This window comes from Oryctolagus cuniculus, chromosome 8, assembly GCF_051225735.1.
Source record: "Oryctolagus cuniculus isolate XC-2025 breed Fujian yellow rabbit chromosome 8, ASM5122573v1, whole genome shotgun sequence".
Classification (NCBI taxonomy): domain Eukaryota; kingdom Metazoa; phylum Chordata; class Mammalia; order Lagomorpha; family Leporidae; genus Oryctolagus; species Oryctolagus cuniculus.
Window position 1 is genome coordinate 41,117,298 of NC_142874.1, and position 12,928 is coordinate 41,130,225.

Here is a 12,928-nt window from a genome sequence, read left to right on the forward strand (position 1 = left end):
CATTTGGGGAGTGAACCAGTGGATGGAAGACCTCTTTCTCTCTACCCCCCGCTTCTCTCTCTCTCTCTCCCTGCTTCTTCCTCTCTGTAACTCTGCCTTTCAAATCAATAAATAAATCTTTTTTAAAAGGTGAATTATTCATTTTCCCAAGGCCTTTCATGCAGCTACACAGGCTCTTGAGTGAACACTTAGGACTCTGTGACCTCTTTAATTCAACAAACATGTTGAGAAGGACAGAAACACAGGTGCCTGGTGAATGCCAGAGAGTAAGGGGGTAAAATTACTCAAGCCCCCTAAGAAGAAAAAAAACACTTTGTGTTTTGGTTTGCCTATAGTCCCCCTATAGCAGGGAGGCGGCTGGTGTCCCAAGGTGCTTTGAACACAGCCCAAACCAGGCTGCCAACCTGCCGAGGCCCAGCAGCAGCCACAACAACACCGTGTACTCTCCCATCTGCTGAGGTCTGACCCGCGGACAGGCCTCAAGCTCACACCCACCTGCAGATAAAGCAGAGAGTGTCTAGGACCAGCACTGATGGAAAGCCCAAGAGACGAGGCGCATCATACACACAATCTTCATCGCCCTTCCAATAAAGCAGCGTCTCCCTCCCCCCGCTCTGCTCACGCCTCAGCCAGCCACAGAGGGCCGTGACTTCCCAGTGGTGTCCTGCCTGAGCCAACACACGGGGCACACAGAAGCTGATCTAGACTCGTGGCCCCACGGAGATGACGCCAAGCCCGGCCCTGCATGGAGTGACATGAGCGTTCCTGCACCAGTCGTCCCGTGCACCTGCCTCCCCGCCGACCTGGCACAAGACCCAGGCCTGAGTCCTCCGTAGGTGCAGGTTGTGCCCCATGGGGAGGACACCTTGCTCACAGCTCCACTTCAGCTCCCTCGCCCCTGTGTGTGCCTCCTCTCCCCATGGGGCCTCAGGCACTCACTCTCCCAGCAGGCTCACCCAGACCCATCAACAGAAGCACCTGAGATAGGACACAGCTCCCATAAACAGGAACTTTTATTAAACTACTTGTTACGTAAAAGAGCATATAAATGGACCTTTAAATACATTCAGTTCATCTTAAACACATTTATATAGAAACGTATGTACATTTCTCCATTGTAGACTTAAATTATCTTTCCAAGCTTACTACCGATAAAAGGTAATAGAATGATCACCTGCTCACACAGATGCGCACAGAGGCTGCCCGCAGGGCGCGCGACACCCTGCTTCCCAGATCTGACAGCAGCAACTCGTCTTGGGTGGGGGGGTTTTAGGGGTGCTAGGGATGGGTTTCATGAAGCTGGGCCCGGGGCAGAGCAGGTCTCACATCCTTCGAGATGGTCATCGAGGCCCTGCCCCTACGTCCTTGGGCTGGAAAGCAGAGGCTTGGGAAGGTAACCAGTCCTCCCAGCGGCCGGAAGAGAGTAGGCATTGGGACCTCAGTTCCCAGGGGCCTTCCAAGGCATCCCGACCCCATCACTATCCGCAAGCCCACAAACTCACAACAGTTTCCAGCCACTTCCCATCTACCCAAGGACCTTGACTGGCAAGCGCTTGCCCACCTGGCTAAGTATGTGGCTCCTCAGGCTTCTGCAGATGGCGAAAGCAGCTCTGGATTCCCACAAGCATCTTCGTGAGCCCTGGAAATACTCCCTCGGGACCCACTTTTGCAAAAGGTCTGAGGTCAAGTGCTCACCTTACACCTGTCTCTCCACCCCAGCTGACTGGCGGAAGCTCAGAGCTTCCAATCGATCCCGATAAAAAGGAACCATTCTTGGACTCCCCACACCTGCCTCCCAGGGGCCTACCCCCATCTGCCTTCCAGGGCCAGATCTAAAACAAGTGATCCCAGGTGGGAAGGTGTGAGACAACTTTTAAAAACCCAAAGCTTAAATTAGTCCCCCCACTTCTCAGTCTCAGAGAGGAGCAGTGGAAAGGGCGTTGGGTAGAAATAGCTTAATGCTTTCTTCCAGACGTTTCCTTAAGATATAAAGTCTTCTGAAAGCGATTTCATTCTGGGAGGCTGCTTTTAACAACTTGACTGGTTTTTCCCAAGACTTAAAAACTGCTGCACCAAAGAAGATAAGTTAACATTTCAAAGTACCCTAGAAAGAGACAGAGACAGAGACACAGAGAAAAGGAGAGAGACAGAGAGAGAGAGAGAGAGGCGTGCAAGAGAATAAGGCAGAGCAAGAGCCAGTCAGGGCTTCCTGCCTCACCAAAAAAGGACGGACTGGGATGGACTGCGTGCAGGCAAAGGGGGCAGAAAGGCTGGGAGGGAGCAGGGTTGGTTCCTCCCTGTGATCAGAGAGAACACCTGTCATAGCTGCCATCACTCTGTTTTCTGACAGATACACACATAGGGAGACACAGAATAGGACAGGAACGTGGTGCTCAGCCAAACAGCCCTGGACCCCTTTCCACGAAAACATGGCACTTCCAAATGTTGGAAAACCCAGCATCCTACCCCAGGGCGCCGGCACCTGCAGGGGAACTGGACACCCCCCACCTCCACGCCTGCACTGAAGACACAGGAGCATCTGATCAGCGCCCCCCTGAGTCTGCTACTCCCACCTGTTCACACGCAAGCCCTCCCTGAGTCACTCATAGAGGACGGCGCGGGCCGGACTTTCCCAGGACACCCAGGGGCTCCAGGAAGGTCTGGGGGTCCAGCGACGGACGGTGTGCGGGCAGGTGGGACCCTGAGGCCAGAGGACACAGGCAGGTACAAGCGTCTCCATTATTCAGGCGTTGGGTTCCCTGGGAGGCATTTCACTTTGCAAAAGTCAACTAAAACCCTTTATTTGCATAATATTAAAAAATAAGTCTTTGATATATAAAAACTGGCCAGTAAAAGAATTACGTGTAAGAATGTCATCTTACGCAGCCGTCCGTCTTCCATGGGACCTTTGTCTGGGGGGGCAGGGCTACGCACTGGCCTCCCCGCAGTCACCCGGGCGCCACCATGGCGCCATCCCGCAGGTGCCGCCTGCACAGAATAAACGCACATTGTGTCGGCCTCTTCCGGTCCTCACCCCTCCGCACTCCTCACTTCCACAGCGGGTCGAGGATTTTCCCCAGTGTGGTCCGACTGGCGTCTCTCAGCCTGAAGGAGGCCCTTTCCCCCAGCGCTCTGCCCTTGGGAAGGGTCTCCCTGCTGGCGCCGGGGGCCTCGGCACAGTCTGCACCCTTCCGGGGGCTCCGGGCGCTGCCGGCCCGCCTCAGGGTGCCGCTGTCCTTGGAGGCCTCCTCCTCGGGGGTCCCCTTCACCCTGAGCTGCCGCTGCGAGACCGCCCGAGTGAGGCCGGGGGCTCTGGACGCGGCCGGGGGATCGGTTCTCATGCACCGAGAGGAGGAGGCCACGGTGTTGCGGGCAAAGCTGGGCACGGGGGCTGGGGCGCGGGGGGCGCTGGGGGCCGGCGGGCTCCTGGGCTCGTCGTCGGCGCCCTCCGAGGTGGAGCTCGAGCGGCACACCTTATTTTCCTCGGGCTTCTGCCTGGGGAGGTTCCTGAGGGGTTTGGCGGTGGGCTTCTTCAGGGAGCCCCTGGAGGGCACCGGGGCCTCCCTCCACGGCCGGGTGCTGCTCCGCGGCGGCCTCGGCTCCTCCACGGCCACCACCGCCTCAGCGCCCGTGGAGGGCCTGCGCGGCGACGTGTCCGAGGTGCCGAGCGCCGAGCCGCGGCGAGACAGCCGCGCGTCCACGCTGCCGGGCGAGTCCCGCGGGGACGCCCGCGACGGCGGCGGCTCGGGCCGCTTCCAGCCCGCAGGGCCCCGGCTCGCCTTGGAGATGGGCACGACCTTGCGCATGCTCTCGCTCTCCGAAGCGTTCAAGGTGCGCACGGGCTTGGGCGCGGCGCCCTGGCCCCGCCGCACGCTCGCCGGCCTGCAGGTGCTGGGAGCCGCCTCTCTCGGCGGGTTTCTCTTCGGCGTGGCCACTTCCTTCCCTTTGGCAGATCTGACCCTGGGAAGGCCCCCGTTGGCGCTGGGCTCACTCTTCACGGCCACGGCAGGTGCCTCCCCCGCGGGGCTGGATGCGGGGTTCGAGGAGGAGATCTGGCTGCCAGGCGTCGTCCCAGCCCCCGAGGACTCGGAGGCGCCCTCGTCCCCTGCCTCCTCCGGCTGCATCATGCTCGGCCGGGAGTCGGTTCCCTCCGAGCAGTCGAGGGTCAGGGAGCAGTCGGTGGCATCCGAGATGTACAATATAGGCGCGGGGTCTTTATTCTCGGGGTCGCTGCTCCCCGCAGACACCAGGGCTGCACCGCTGGGCTCCTCAGGCGCAGCGCCGCCATTTTCCACGGCCGGGCTGGGCGCCCTGGGGGACCTTCTGCCCTCGGAGCTGAGGGGCTGCGGAGGGCTCCTGTCCCCTGGGGACTCCTGTCCCTCAGGGCTGGAGTCACTCGGGGTCAGCCTGGACGGCTCCTCCAGGCCCTTGTGGCCCTGGAGGCTGAACTGGGCCAGCCCGGTCACCAGCTCGTGCTCCTTGATGCCCAGGGCCAGGGGCGAGAGTGGAGGGGACCAGGCCGGGCCCAGGCACACAGGTTCACTGTTCCTTTTCCTGAGGACGCTGGCCCCGCTGCGCCGAGCCCGCGGGAAGGCCGAGGCAGGCTCCTGGTGCCCCGGGGGAGCCGGAGGCTGGCTCTGCCCGTCGGAGCAGGGGTTGGGAGCTCTCTCCTGGCTCTCTGAGGCCTCGGCTCTGGGTGCAATGTTGGAGTCGTGGCGCCTGGGCGCTCCTGGCTCCGTCCAGGCCGGCGTGGGCCGGGCCTGCCGGGGGCTGCTCCGGGGCAAGCTGTTGAACTTGTTGGATTCCTCGGAGCTGCCCGAGGAGCTCTCCAGGAAGGTCAGCAGCTCCCGATCGGCAGACAGGCCCAGGGAGTGGCGGGACCGGCGGCTGCTGGGGGGCCGGTAGGAGGGGCTGCTGGGTCTGGGGTGCAGGAAGGGGGGCAGGTCCTCCGAGCCCTTCTGAGTCAGCAGCTCCACGTCATTCTCACTGCTGCTCCGGCCGAAGCCCCCAAGGTCTCCAGCCGTCCACGACCGTCGCTTCTGTTCCAAATCTTTCAGCCGCTGCTGCTTCCGCAGCTCCTGGACCTCCCTGTCGTGATTGTCCTGCATGAGGGGTACAGAGAAGCATGAGACAGGGGACCCACCTGTGCAGCTCCAGTGTTCTCTCCCTGAGACCCTGCATGCAGAGCCCGGTCACAGCCAGTGTTCAGGAGGAGACTGTGTGCCCGCACGTGTGCCTGTGTGCAGGTGTTGGGGGGGGGGGCTCTCCCAAGGCCTGGCCCCAACCATCCGGCCACACCAATCAGCATGCATCTGATCCCTGGGCCCCACTTCCTCAGTGCAGGCGAGATGTCACCCATGCCGGCGACTCCAAATGCTCCCAACAGCCAGGGCTGGGCCAGGCAGAAGCCAGGAGCCGGGAGCTCCATCCAGGTCTCCCACACGAGTGGCAGGGGCCCAAGGACCTGGGCTGTCTTCCACTACCTTCCCAGGTGTATTAGTGGAGAGCTGGACCAGAAGCAGAACAGCTGGGACCCAAACTGCCACTCTGATGTGGGATGCCAGCAAGCTAAGTGGCCGCTTATCGCAGGACTCCACAACACCGGCCCCCCAGACTTGGTTTCCAAGCAGGGAAAAGCTGAGAGGATTCCAGGACCGTGCTGTTTAGGCAACGGCGAGAGAAAAATGCCCCAGGTGCTGTATGAGTGAGCCTACAATTGGGCCTCTGTGTGCTGCATGGATGTTATCTGGGCACACATTCAAGTGCAGCCCATTCTACCTGGAGGACCCACAGCTGCACCTGTTGTAGCAGGCAGAGCAAGGGACGCCTTTCAGCTCTGTTCTCTGCTGTGAGAGCTCTGCCCAGCGTGCCGGGCCTGTGCGCAGAGACGAGAAGGAGCAACAGTTTTGCTTTACAAACCTCAACCCTTCCACCCTGCTCCAAAGCACACAGAGCCCTCCGTGACGAAACCACAGCACGCTTCGCCTGGCCACAGGTTTCAGCAGACAGATGCCCTTCGCTGTCCACGCGGAACTGGTCCCAGGACGCCCCCTGGGATGCCACAGTAGGTCGACGAGGCCCTTTTATAAGATGGGGCACTTTTTGCATAAAAGCCGCCCTCTATCCTCACGTATACTGTAGATCACCTCTGGCTTACTTACACTGCCCAATGCAATGTAAGTACTACGTGAACAGCCGTTCCTCCATTATCATTCAGGGAATAAACAATAAAAAAAAAAAGCAGTACATGTTGAGCACAGATGTAATTCCCCCAGAAATATTTTCAGCGCACTGTCGGTTGAATCCATGGGTTTGTGGCCCGTGGGTGTGGGGGCGTGGCTGTTGTTAGTGTCCCTTAATGACGTGGCCTTCCCAGCCCCAATCTACTCCCGTTAGCAGCTTTGACTTAAATATCGATTTCCTCCAGTGGTTGGACTTTCCAAGTTTCTGTGAGGCTCCAGCCGGGGACTCTTGGCTCCTCCTGTAGCTTTGGCCTCAGCCTCCCGCAAGGTCCCCAAGTCTCCCAGGCTGTCTCCCCTCAAGGCGGTGGGGAGTGGGGGAGGGGGGCCAGGCTGGGCCGCTCAGAGCATCACACAGGTGTGGCTCATGGGCGTGGAGCCCTCACGGGGAGCCCGTTTGGCCTCCAGCACCCACCACAGCCCCCCACAGCTGAGCTCATGGCTTGGCCCAGGGAGCGTGAACGTGGCTACAGCCTGGGCCCCCCGCTTTCACAGGACAGAGAAAGGAGTGGCCAAGAATGCAAAGTGATTTGGGGCTTGAGGGGAGCGTGACCGGTCCCTCTGAGAAACACGGCTGTGGACAGATCTGCAGTTTCAACATGGGGGAACACGTGACTCACACGCATTTGGGAGCGCATCCCCACCCGGGACGAAGGCCTGGGGCTGCTGTTTGGTTCTTCACTGACAGATAAAGTTTCAGCTGCAAACATCCCACAGAGTTTTCTGGCTCCTGCCCCGAACTCGGAGGTCATGGGCTGGGCGGCCAAAGGAGGACAACCCTATCCTACGTGGATGTGAATCCCACAGCTGCTCTGGCCAAGGACACCATGGTTCCCATGGCAACATGAGTCTCCCTGGAAGGGGACAGTCTCCTCCAAGGAGGGGACGAGAACTACTGCTGTCATAAAGAACCAGATGCTGGATGCAAGCCTGGGTCAGAGAAACACAGGATGGGAGGCGGCCATGCGCCAGTCTCCCGATGACTCCCGGAGCCAAGAGCCTGGTCACGCCGCCTGGGCCACAAGTCCCTGAAACCCTGGAGATGCTGAACTGTGCTGTGGGCAGAGGATGGGGCCAGCAGCGGGGTGGAGAAAAACCCAAACAACTCGGGCAACACGGAGGTGCCCCCAGCCGTACCTGAACTGCTTTGTTGAACTTGACGCAGAAGTCTCTGAATATCTGCAAGCATTCGTCCAGTTTCATGGTTTCTTTGTCTTCGCAAAAGAAGTCTATGAGGGTGTGGGCCTCGTCCTGCAGCTCTTGTTTCCAGTGCTCCAGTTCTGTCAGCTTTTCCACGGCAAACTGCGGAACACAAGCGGGCGCAGGCGGAGGTCAGCAGCAGGCCGGGCGCTGGGCGTCCCCTCAGGGCCCAGGACGTGCCCGCTCCTATGTTCTGGCTCAGGTCCCGGGACCCGCAGGCTTCCTGTGAGGCCGATGCACCCAAGGGCAATGCCAAGGGCAAATAATGCAACCCAAGCACAACCTCGGGCAAGCGGGCAGATGCCTTTGAGAACCTGCCATGGACACAGATGTCACCTTTATGTCGCTGAGGAAACTCACGGGCCTACAGTCGATCTGATGAAGAAATCTCCCCCTGCACCTCTCCTTCCTTCTTAGAAAGCTGTCTTACACTGGCCTAGAGTCTACTATAGGGTGCCTGAAGTCACTTGCTGGATTGATGACTTGTCAGCTTAGCCCTGTTGACAGAAAGTTCACACTTAACCCCTGACTTGGGCCACAGGACTGAAGCCGGGATTCTTGGCCAAGGCAGCCAGACGCCCCAGGCAGCAGCCCCTGCTGACACCCCCTATCATGCAACTTAATGGGTTTGTGGGAGCTCTGCTTTCATGTTTTATTAGCCCCCCTCCCCCCAACAGGAGACTCTGATGGCTCCTTGTGGTTAGAAGTTACTGCCCTGCGGCCAGCACTGTGGTATAGCCGGTAAAACCGCTGCCTGCGGTGCTGACATCCCATATGGGCACTGGTTCAAGTCCTGGCTGCTCCACTTCCAATCCAGCTCTCGGCTATGGCCTGGGAAAGCAGCAGCAGATGGCCCAAGTCCTTGGGCCCCTGTACCCACATGGGAAACCCGGAAGAAGCTCTTGGCTCCTGGCTTCAGATCAGCTCAGCTCTGTCCATTGCAGCCATTTGGGGAGTGAACCAGCGGGTAGAAGACCCTTTCTCCCTCTCTCTCTAGCTCTGACTTTCAAATAAAATGTCTTTTTTTTTTTTTTAAGAAGTTACTTTCCCTACAAGCCCACTCTCTTCTCTATTTTGCCCTACTTCTTCTAGGTCGAATACATCCGTGAGCTCCTACAGAAGCTGGTACTGCCTCAACAAGGTGTGGGAATGAAGGAAGTTCTCTCTCCTGTCCTGCAGTGAGTCCACACGCCTTTCCAGATGGAGTCTTCCACCTCCGAGGGTCCCACACACCACGGCACGGGAGGGACAGGGACTCCGGGGCAGCCACAGCCCCACAGGAGACCGAGGGCTGGGGTCCACACTCAAGTCCCGTCCGGCCTTCCGGTCCCATGGGCAAGTGGTCTGTTTGAAGATGGCGTGTGCGAGGTATGCTATGCCATGAGACCACATGGCTCGGGTTTCGGAAGAGCGTCTCTGAGACAGAGGGCCCAGCCCCTGGGAGTCGCGTCCCCGGCCCCTTTCCCCCTTGAAGGCCCTTCCCTCATACCAAACACACGTGAGAGGTAGCAGGAAACCAAAAGTATTTAGGAAAGCAAATAGCAGAGAAAGCGACCCTGGGAGTCAGGGCCCCCAGGCAGCCCGCGAGCCCGCTGCGTGTCTCTTGGCGGGCAGGAGGAATTATCCAAAGAATAAATCTCCGCCTGTCACTCCTCTACGGGGGCGGGAGGGGGCATGGATGGCAGCCAAGGGCCCCTGAGCTGTGCAAAGAGGCCCCTTGACAAGAATCTCCACGGGAACCGTGCCCCACCTCCCAGGGCCCGTGGGGACAGACGGACAGATGGGCAGAGGGAAAAACGGAAACGCAGCGAAGCCACCTTAGGACCTCAGAAAACCTAACCAAGCTCGCGCGCTCTGTGACACACTCCATTCCATGCCACGTCTCCGGCTTGCCTGAGAGGGGCCCCAGGCCCACACAGGTAACTCGGCAGTTCTCACCGGAAGGGTCTGCCGAACAGGCCTCCTGCCGCCTCCCGCCCAGAGCCATGCTGCGAGGTCTGGTCGGAGTTCAGCGCTGTGCCCAGGGCCTGACCCTAGCTCATCTCACCTGCTCCACAGGCAGCTGTACCCTGAGCCTGGCTGTGTCGGCATTTAGTCTGGGGGGCCTAATCGTTACTCGGGGGAAGGCAACGTCCAGAAGTAGAATTAGGACAGGTCAGGTGGTATTTCTGCAACCCTGTGTACCGGTGGTGGGGACTTGGGCACCAAGCAAGGCCCACTGCTGTTCTGGTGGCACACGTGAGCAAAGGCCTCTGCTGGCACAAGCCTTGGGGACCTGCTGTTCCTCTCTAGCACCCAGTGCCCCCTCGCACGCCGAGCACCCCCGGCACCTGGGGTGGCTCCTGTCTCACTGAGGGCTGAAAGCACGGCCGGTGTCACTTCCTTCTTCAGTAAGGGAGAGACAAGTGTGTCAGCCTAAGTGATGAGTGAGTCACGCCGCACACAGGTCCGCTCCGCCGTGCTTGGGCGAAGCCCTTCCAGGCAGCTCCCGACAGGCCCCGGGGGCCTGATGGGCGTGGCCTCTGCAGCTGCCCTGGGAAAGCACGCTAGGCACATGCAAGTGGCGAGGACACCCCGAGCTCTAAGGCTGTCTTGATGTCTGTGGGGCTTTGTTTGGGTGTGCAGAGACAAAACCCAAGTTGCCAGGGCGAGTCCAGGGTAAGCAAGCCCGGTAAGCCACCGGCGGCCAGCCACTGAGCACAGCGCCATGGTGCAGCCTCCCAAGGAAGACCAGAGGCCCGGTCCCCAGACTCAGCCACGGCCTCTGTCAAATACGGACGGGGGACTACGCGGCTCTGCTTCCTGACCCGGCAGTGGAGGAGCCTGCAGCAGCCACGGAAGCCCCTGCCGACGGCTGGAGTCGCCTACAGACCTGAAGGAAGTCTTCCATCTGCTGGCCCAGCTCCGCGTCCCGCTGCATGTTTTCCTGGAGCGACCGCGTCCTGACGAACAGGGAGCGCAGCTCTGCCTCGGTGCTGTCCAGGGATAATCTGAAAGGAGACAGGGGCGAGCGGGCAGTGGGCACGAGGGAGCCGCGTGGCACGTCACACGGGAATGACCGTTTGGCCAGCTCTGGGAACAGAAGGGATGGCGCCTGCGGGACGCCCCCTCCCCATCCCTGTACCGAGGGCTCCCGCGTTCCCTTTTGTTGTGTTAAGAGGTGATCCCTTCCTGCAGACTGGTGCGGATTCCTAGAGGACAGGCAGTAACTTCGTTTCTGCCGGGGAGATGGTCAGAGTCCTGGGACCTGAGGGCTTTCATAACTAGTTTCTGGACGGCTGCACGCAGAAAGCACTACACACCAAGAGCCGAGGGCCGGCAGCTGAGCGCCAGGTTAGATTCTCCCAGCTCGAGCTTCCTGGGTGGGGGGCAGCGGCCAGGCTCCAGTACTCGGGGTTACCGGGCTGGCCTCCTCTCCCCACAGCCAGCCAGGGCAGGCTCCACATATTTGATGGAGAACTGAAACACAGCTCCCTCTTGAGCAAATAAATACTTGGATTCATGGCAATGCTTCTGTTACAGACATCCAGTCCAGACTGGAAAGAACAGGAATGAAGGTTTCATCACCTTGGAAAGTGGGGAGATAAACATCTAAAATCCAGGTGAGATTCATAAATTAAGATGCACTAACACTTCCACTGTGGATTCCAAAAGTCTTTCTTTGGATAGTAAAGCAGTCCACCTTCGAAGGTCCCCTGCCCCCATCTGTGATCTGTCTGTACTTTAGAAGCTTACTGTACCTCCCATGTCCAACCAACCAACCAACCTGACCAAACAGAGCGCTTCTCAGATAGTATCTAGCCAAACTTCTCAGCCAGCCCTGACCAGAAATGCCAGTTCAAAAAAAATCAGAATGGCAGTTTCTCTCTATCTCTACTAGTTATATTTCCATACTAGTTAAGAGGAAAACTGTTCCCATGTAAACTTTGTTCATTCAAAACAAAAACAGTTCCTGGCCCGTAAGCCACCCACTCTTTCGGGCGGGCACTTTGGCCATCTGTAAACATGAATTATGAATGGGTGACACCTCTGAGCTGACAGTCCCACTCTGGGAAAGATGTATAATCTGTGGGCAGATTTCGCAGTCGATCGCATCGAGATACCCATCAATGACAGGGCTGCGAGCTAGGGTTCGTTTGTTTACATCACACGGCTCATAGCTGTCATAGCTGGACAGAGCCTCTCAAATTATAAGTGTGTGGCATGAACTGAGTCAACCCCCACAAGTGTGCTGAGCCAACTCCTCGGGGCCGATGGGGGGGGGGGGGTCTCTCCCAGCTCTGCATTCAGTAATGCCACCTCGGCAGCTGACTGAAAACCGACCATGGAAGTCGGCAGGGGCTAGGAAGCAGCTGGTTGGTTACTGGACATTTGCCTCAGGGTGCATGGAGATACATATTATATGCCATCAAACCCAGAACTCAGAATAGTAGGCACACAGAGATTATAACTACATTAAAACACATATCTGTATTAGGATCAGAAGCAAATTGGAGTGATGTAATAATCAGAGCTTTATGTTTGGTGGATACTTTCTCTGTGAAGCAGAGTGACTAATTCAAAATAAATCCTTTCCCAGCACTTGGTACGGTTCCAATCCCTTTTAGTGCAATGGAAAATAAATGTACCATGTTAGCTTCTACGAGGAAGCAGTGACGGATGGCCTGCAAGTCTGACAGGCCAGAGTACTGAGCTCTAGCTCTTGGGTGTGGAGGGATTTGAAGTTCTTAATCCATATATTTTGTTAATACTAATGATATTCATTGGAGGACGCTGAAATGTTTGAAAGTCAAGATTGATTATTAAAAAAACCCAAATTCCAAAGGTGCACACACATCCACGCCTCTGCTGAGTCCATGAGTAAGTAGAGGGCCTGAGAAGCTCAACAAGACAAAACTTTTCAGAGTTCGAACCTGACTCCAAATCTGCAAGAAGGCCTGCGTTTTCCTAGGAAGGCAGAGTTGGAACACGCTGAGCCTCAGGACTTGCCTTCCAGCGCCCCAGCTTACCTAGCAGCCTCCTGAACGTGCTGCAGTTTTGCTGAAAACTGGAGAAGAACCGCATCTTTCTTTTGGGCTTCCTGGAACAAAACCAGAATTTTTTCTCACGGGATGGCTACAACTGGGAGCCAATCATTTTCTGGGGACTTAGGAACATTCAAATTGCTGCTCCTGTTTCTCAGCTTGTTGCATTCGAAGCGACTGCTGGGACACGAACCCTGACAGTAAGATTCAGCAGAAATTCCTGACCCTCAAGATCCAGTTAGCTTGCTGGGCAATTGATGGGGACGGGAAGCCCAACCTGTGTGCGGGTGACCCTGGTGGAGGGAGGTGCCAGCTCCGCAGAGCCCGCTGTTGCTGGGGGAACCCGATCCTCCTGTTGAATGCCGCCCACACCCGGGAGCCTGCCTCTGAATGGCCGAGATGCCTTCGGCTGCTAAACCAGTCTGCAAGCTGAGTGTAACCAGAAGGTGCACAAGCGTGGGGGTG

The 12,928-nt window shown here is 57.9% G+C and overlaps 1 protein-coding gene across 2 annotated transcripts in view; it reads right to left on the reverse strand.

Moving 5' to 3' along the window:
• Positions 1 to 995: 995 nt before the first annotated feature.
• The window catches only part of FHDC1 (FH2 domain containing 1), a 43,730-nt gene continuing 31,797 nt past the window's right edge, over positions 996 to 12,928 (reverse strand). For both annotated transcript variants that reach the window (XM_089302331.1, XM_008267310.5), the window contains exons 9-12: positions 12,449 to 12,519; positions 10,312 to 10,429; positions 7,377 to 7,541; positions 996 to 5,102 (exon numbers count right to left, since the gene is read on the reverse strand). In XM_089302331.1, coding sequence (XP_089158457.1) covers positions 3,048 to 5,102; positions 7,377 to 7,541; positions 10,312 to 10,429; positions 12,449 to 12,519 — 2,409 coding nt within the window. In that variant the 3' untranslated portion in view covers positions 996 to 3,047. The remainder of the gene's footprint in view (positions 5,103 to 7,376; positions 7,542 to 10,311; positions 10,430 to 12,448; positions 12,520 to 12,928) is intronic.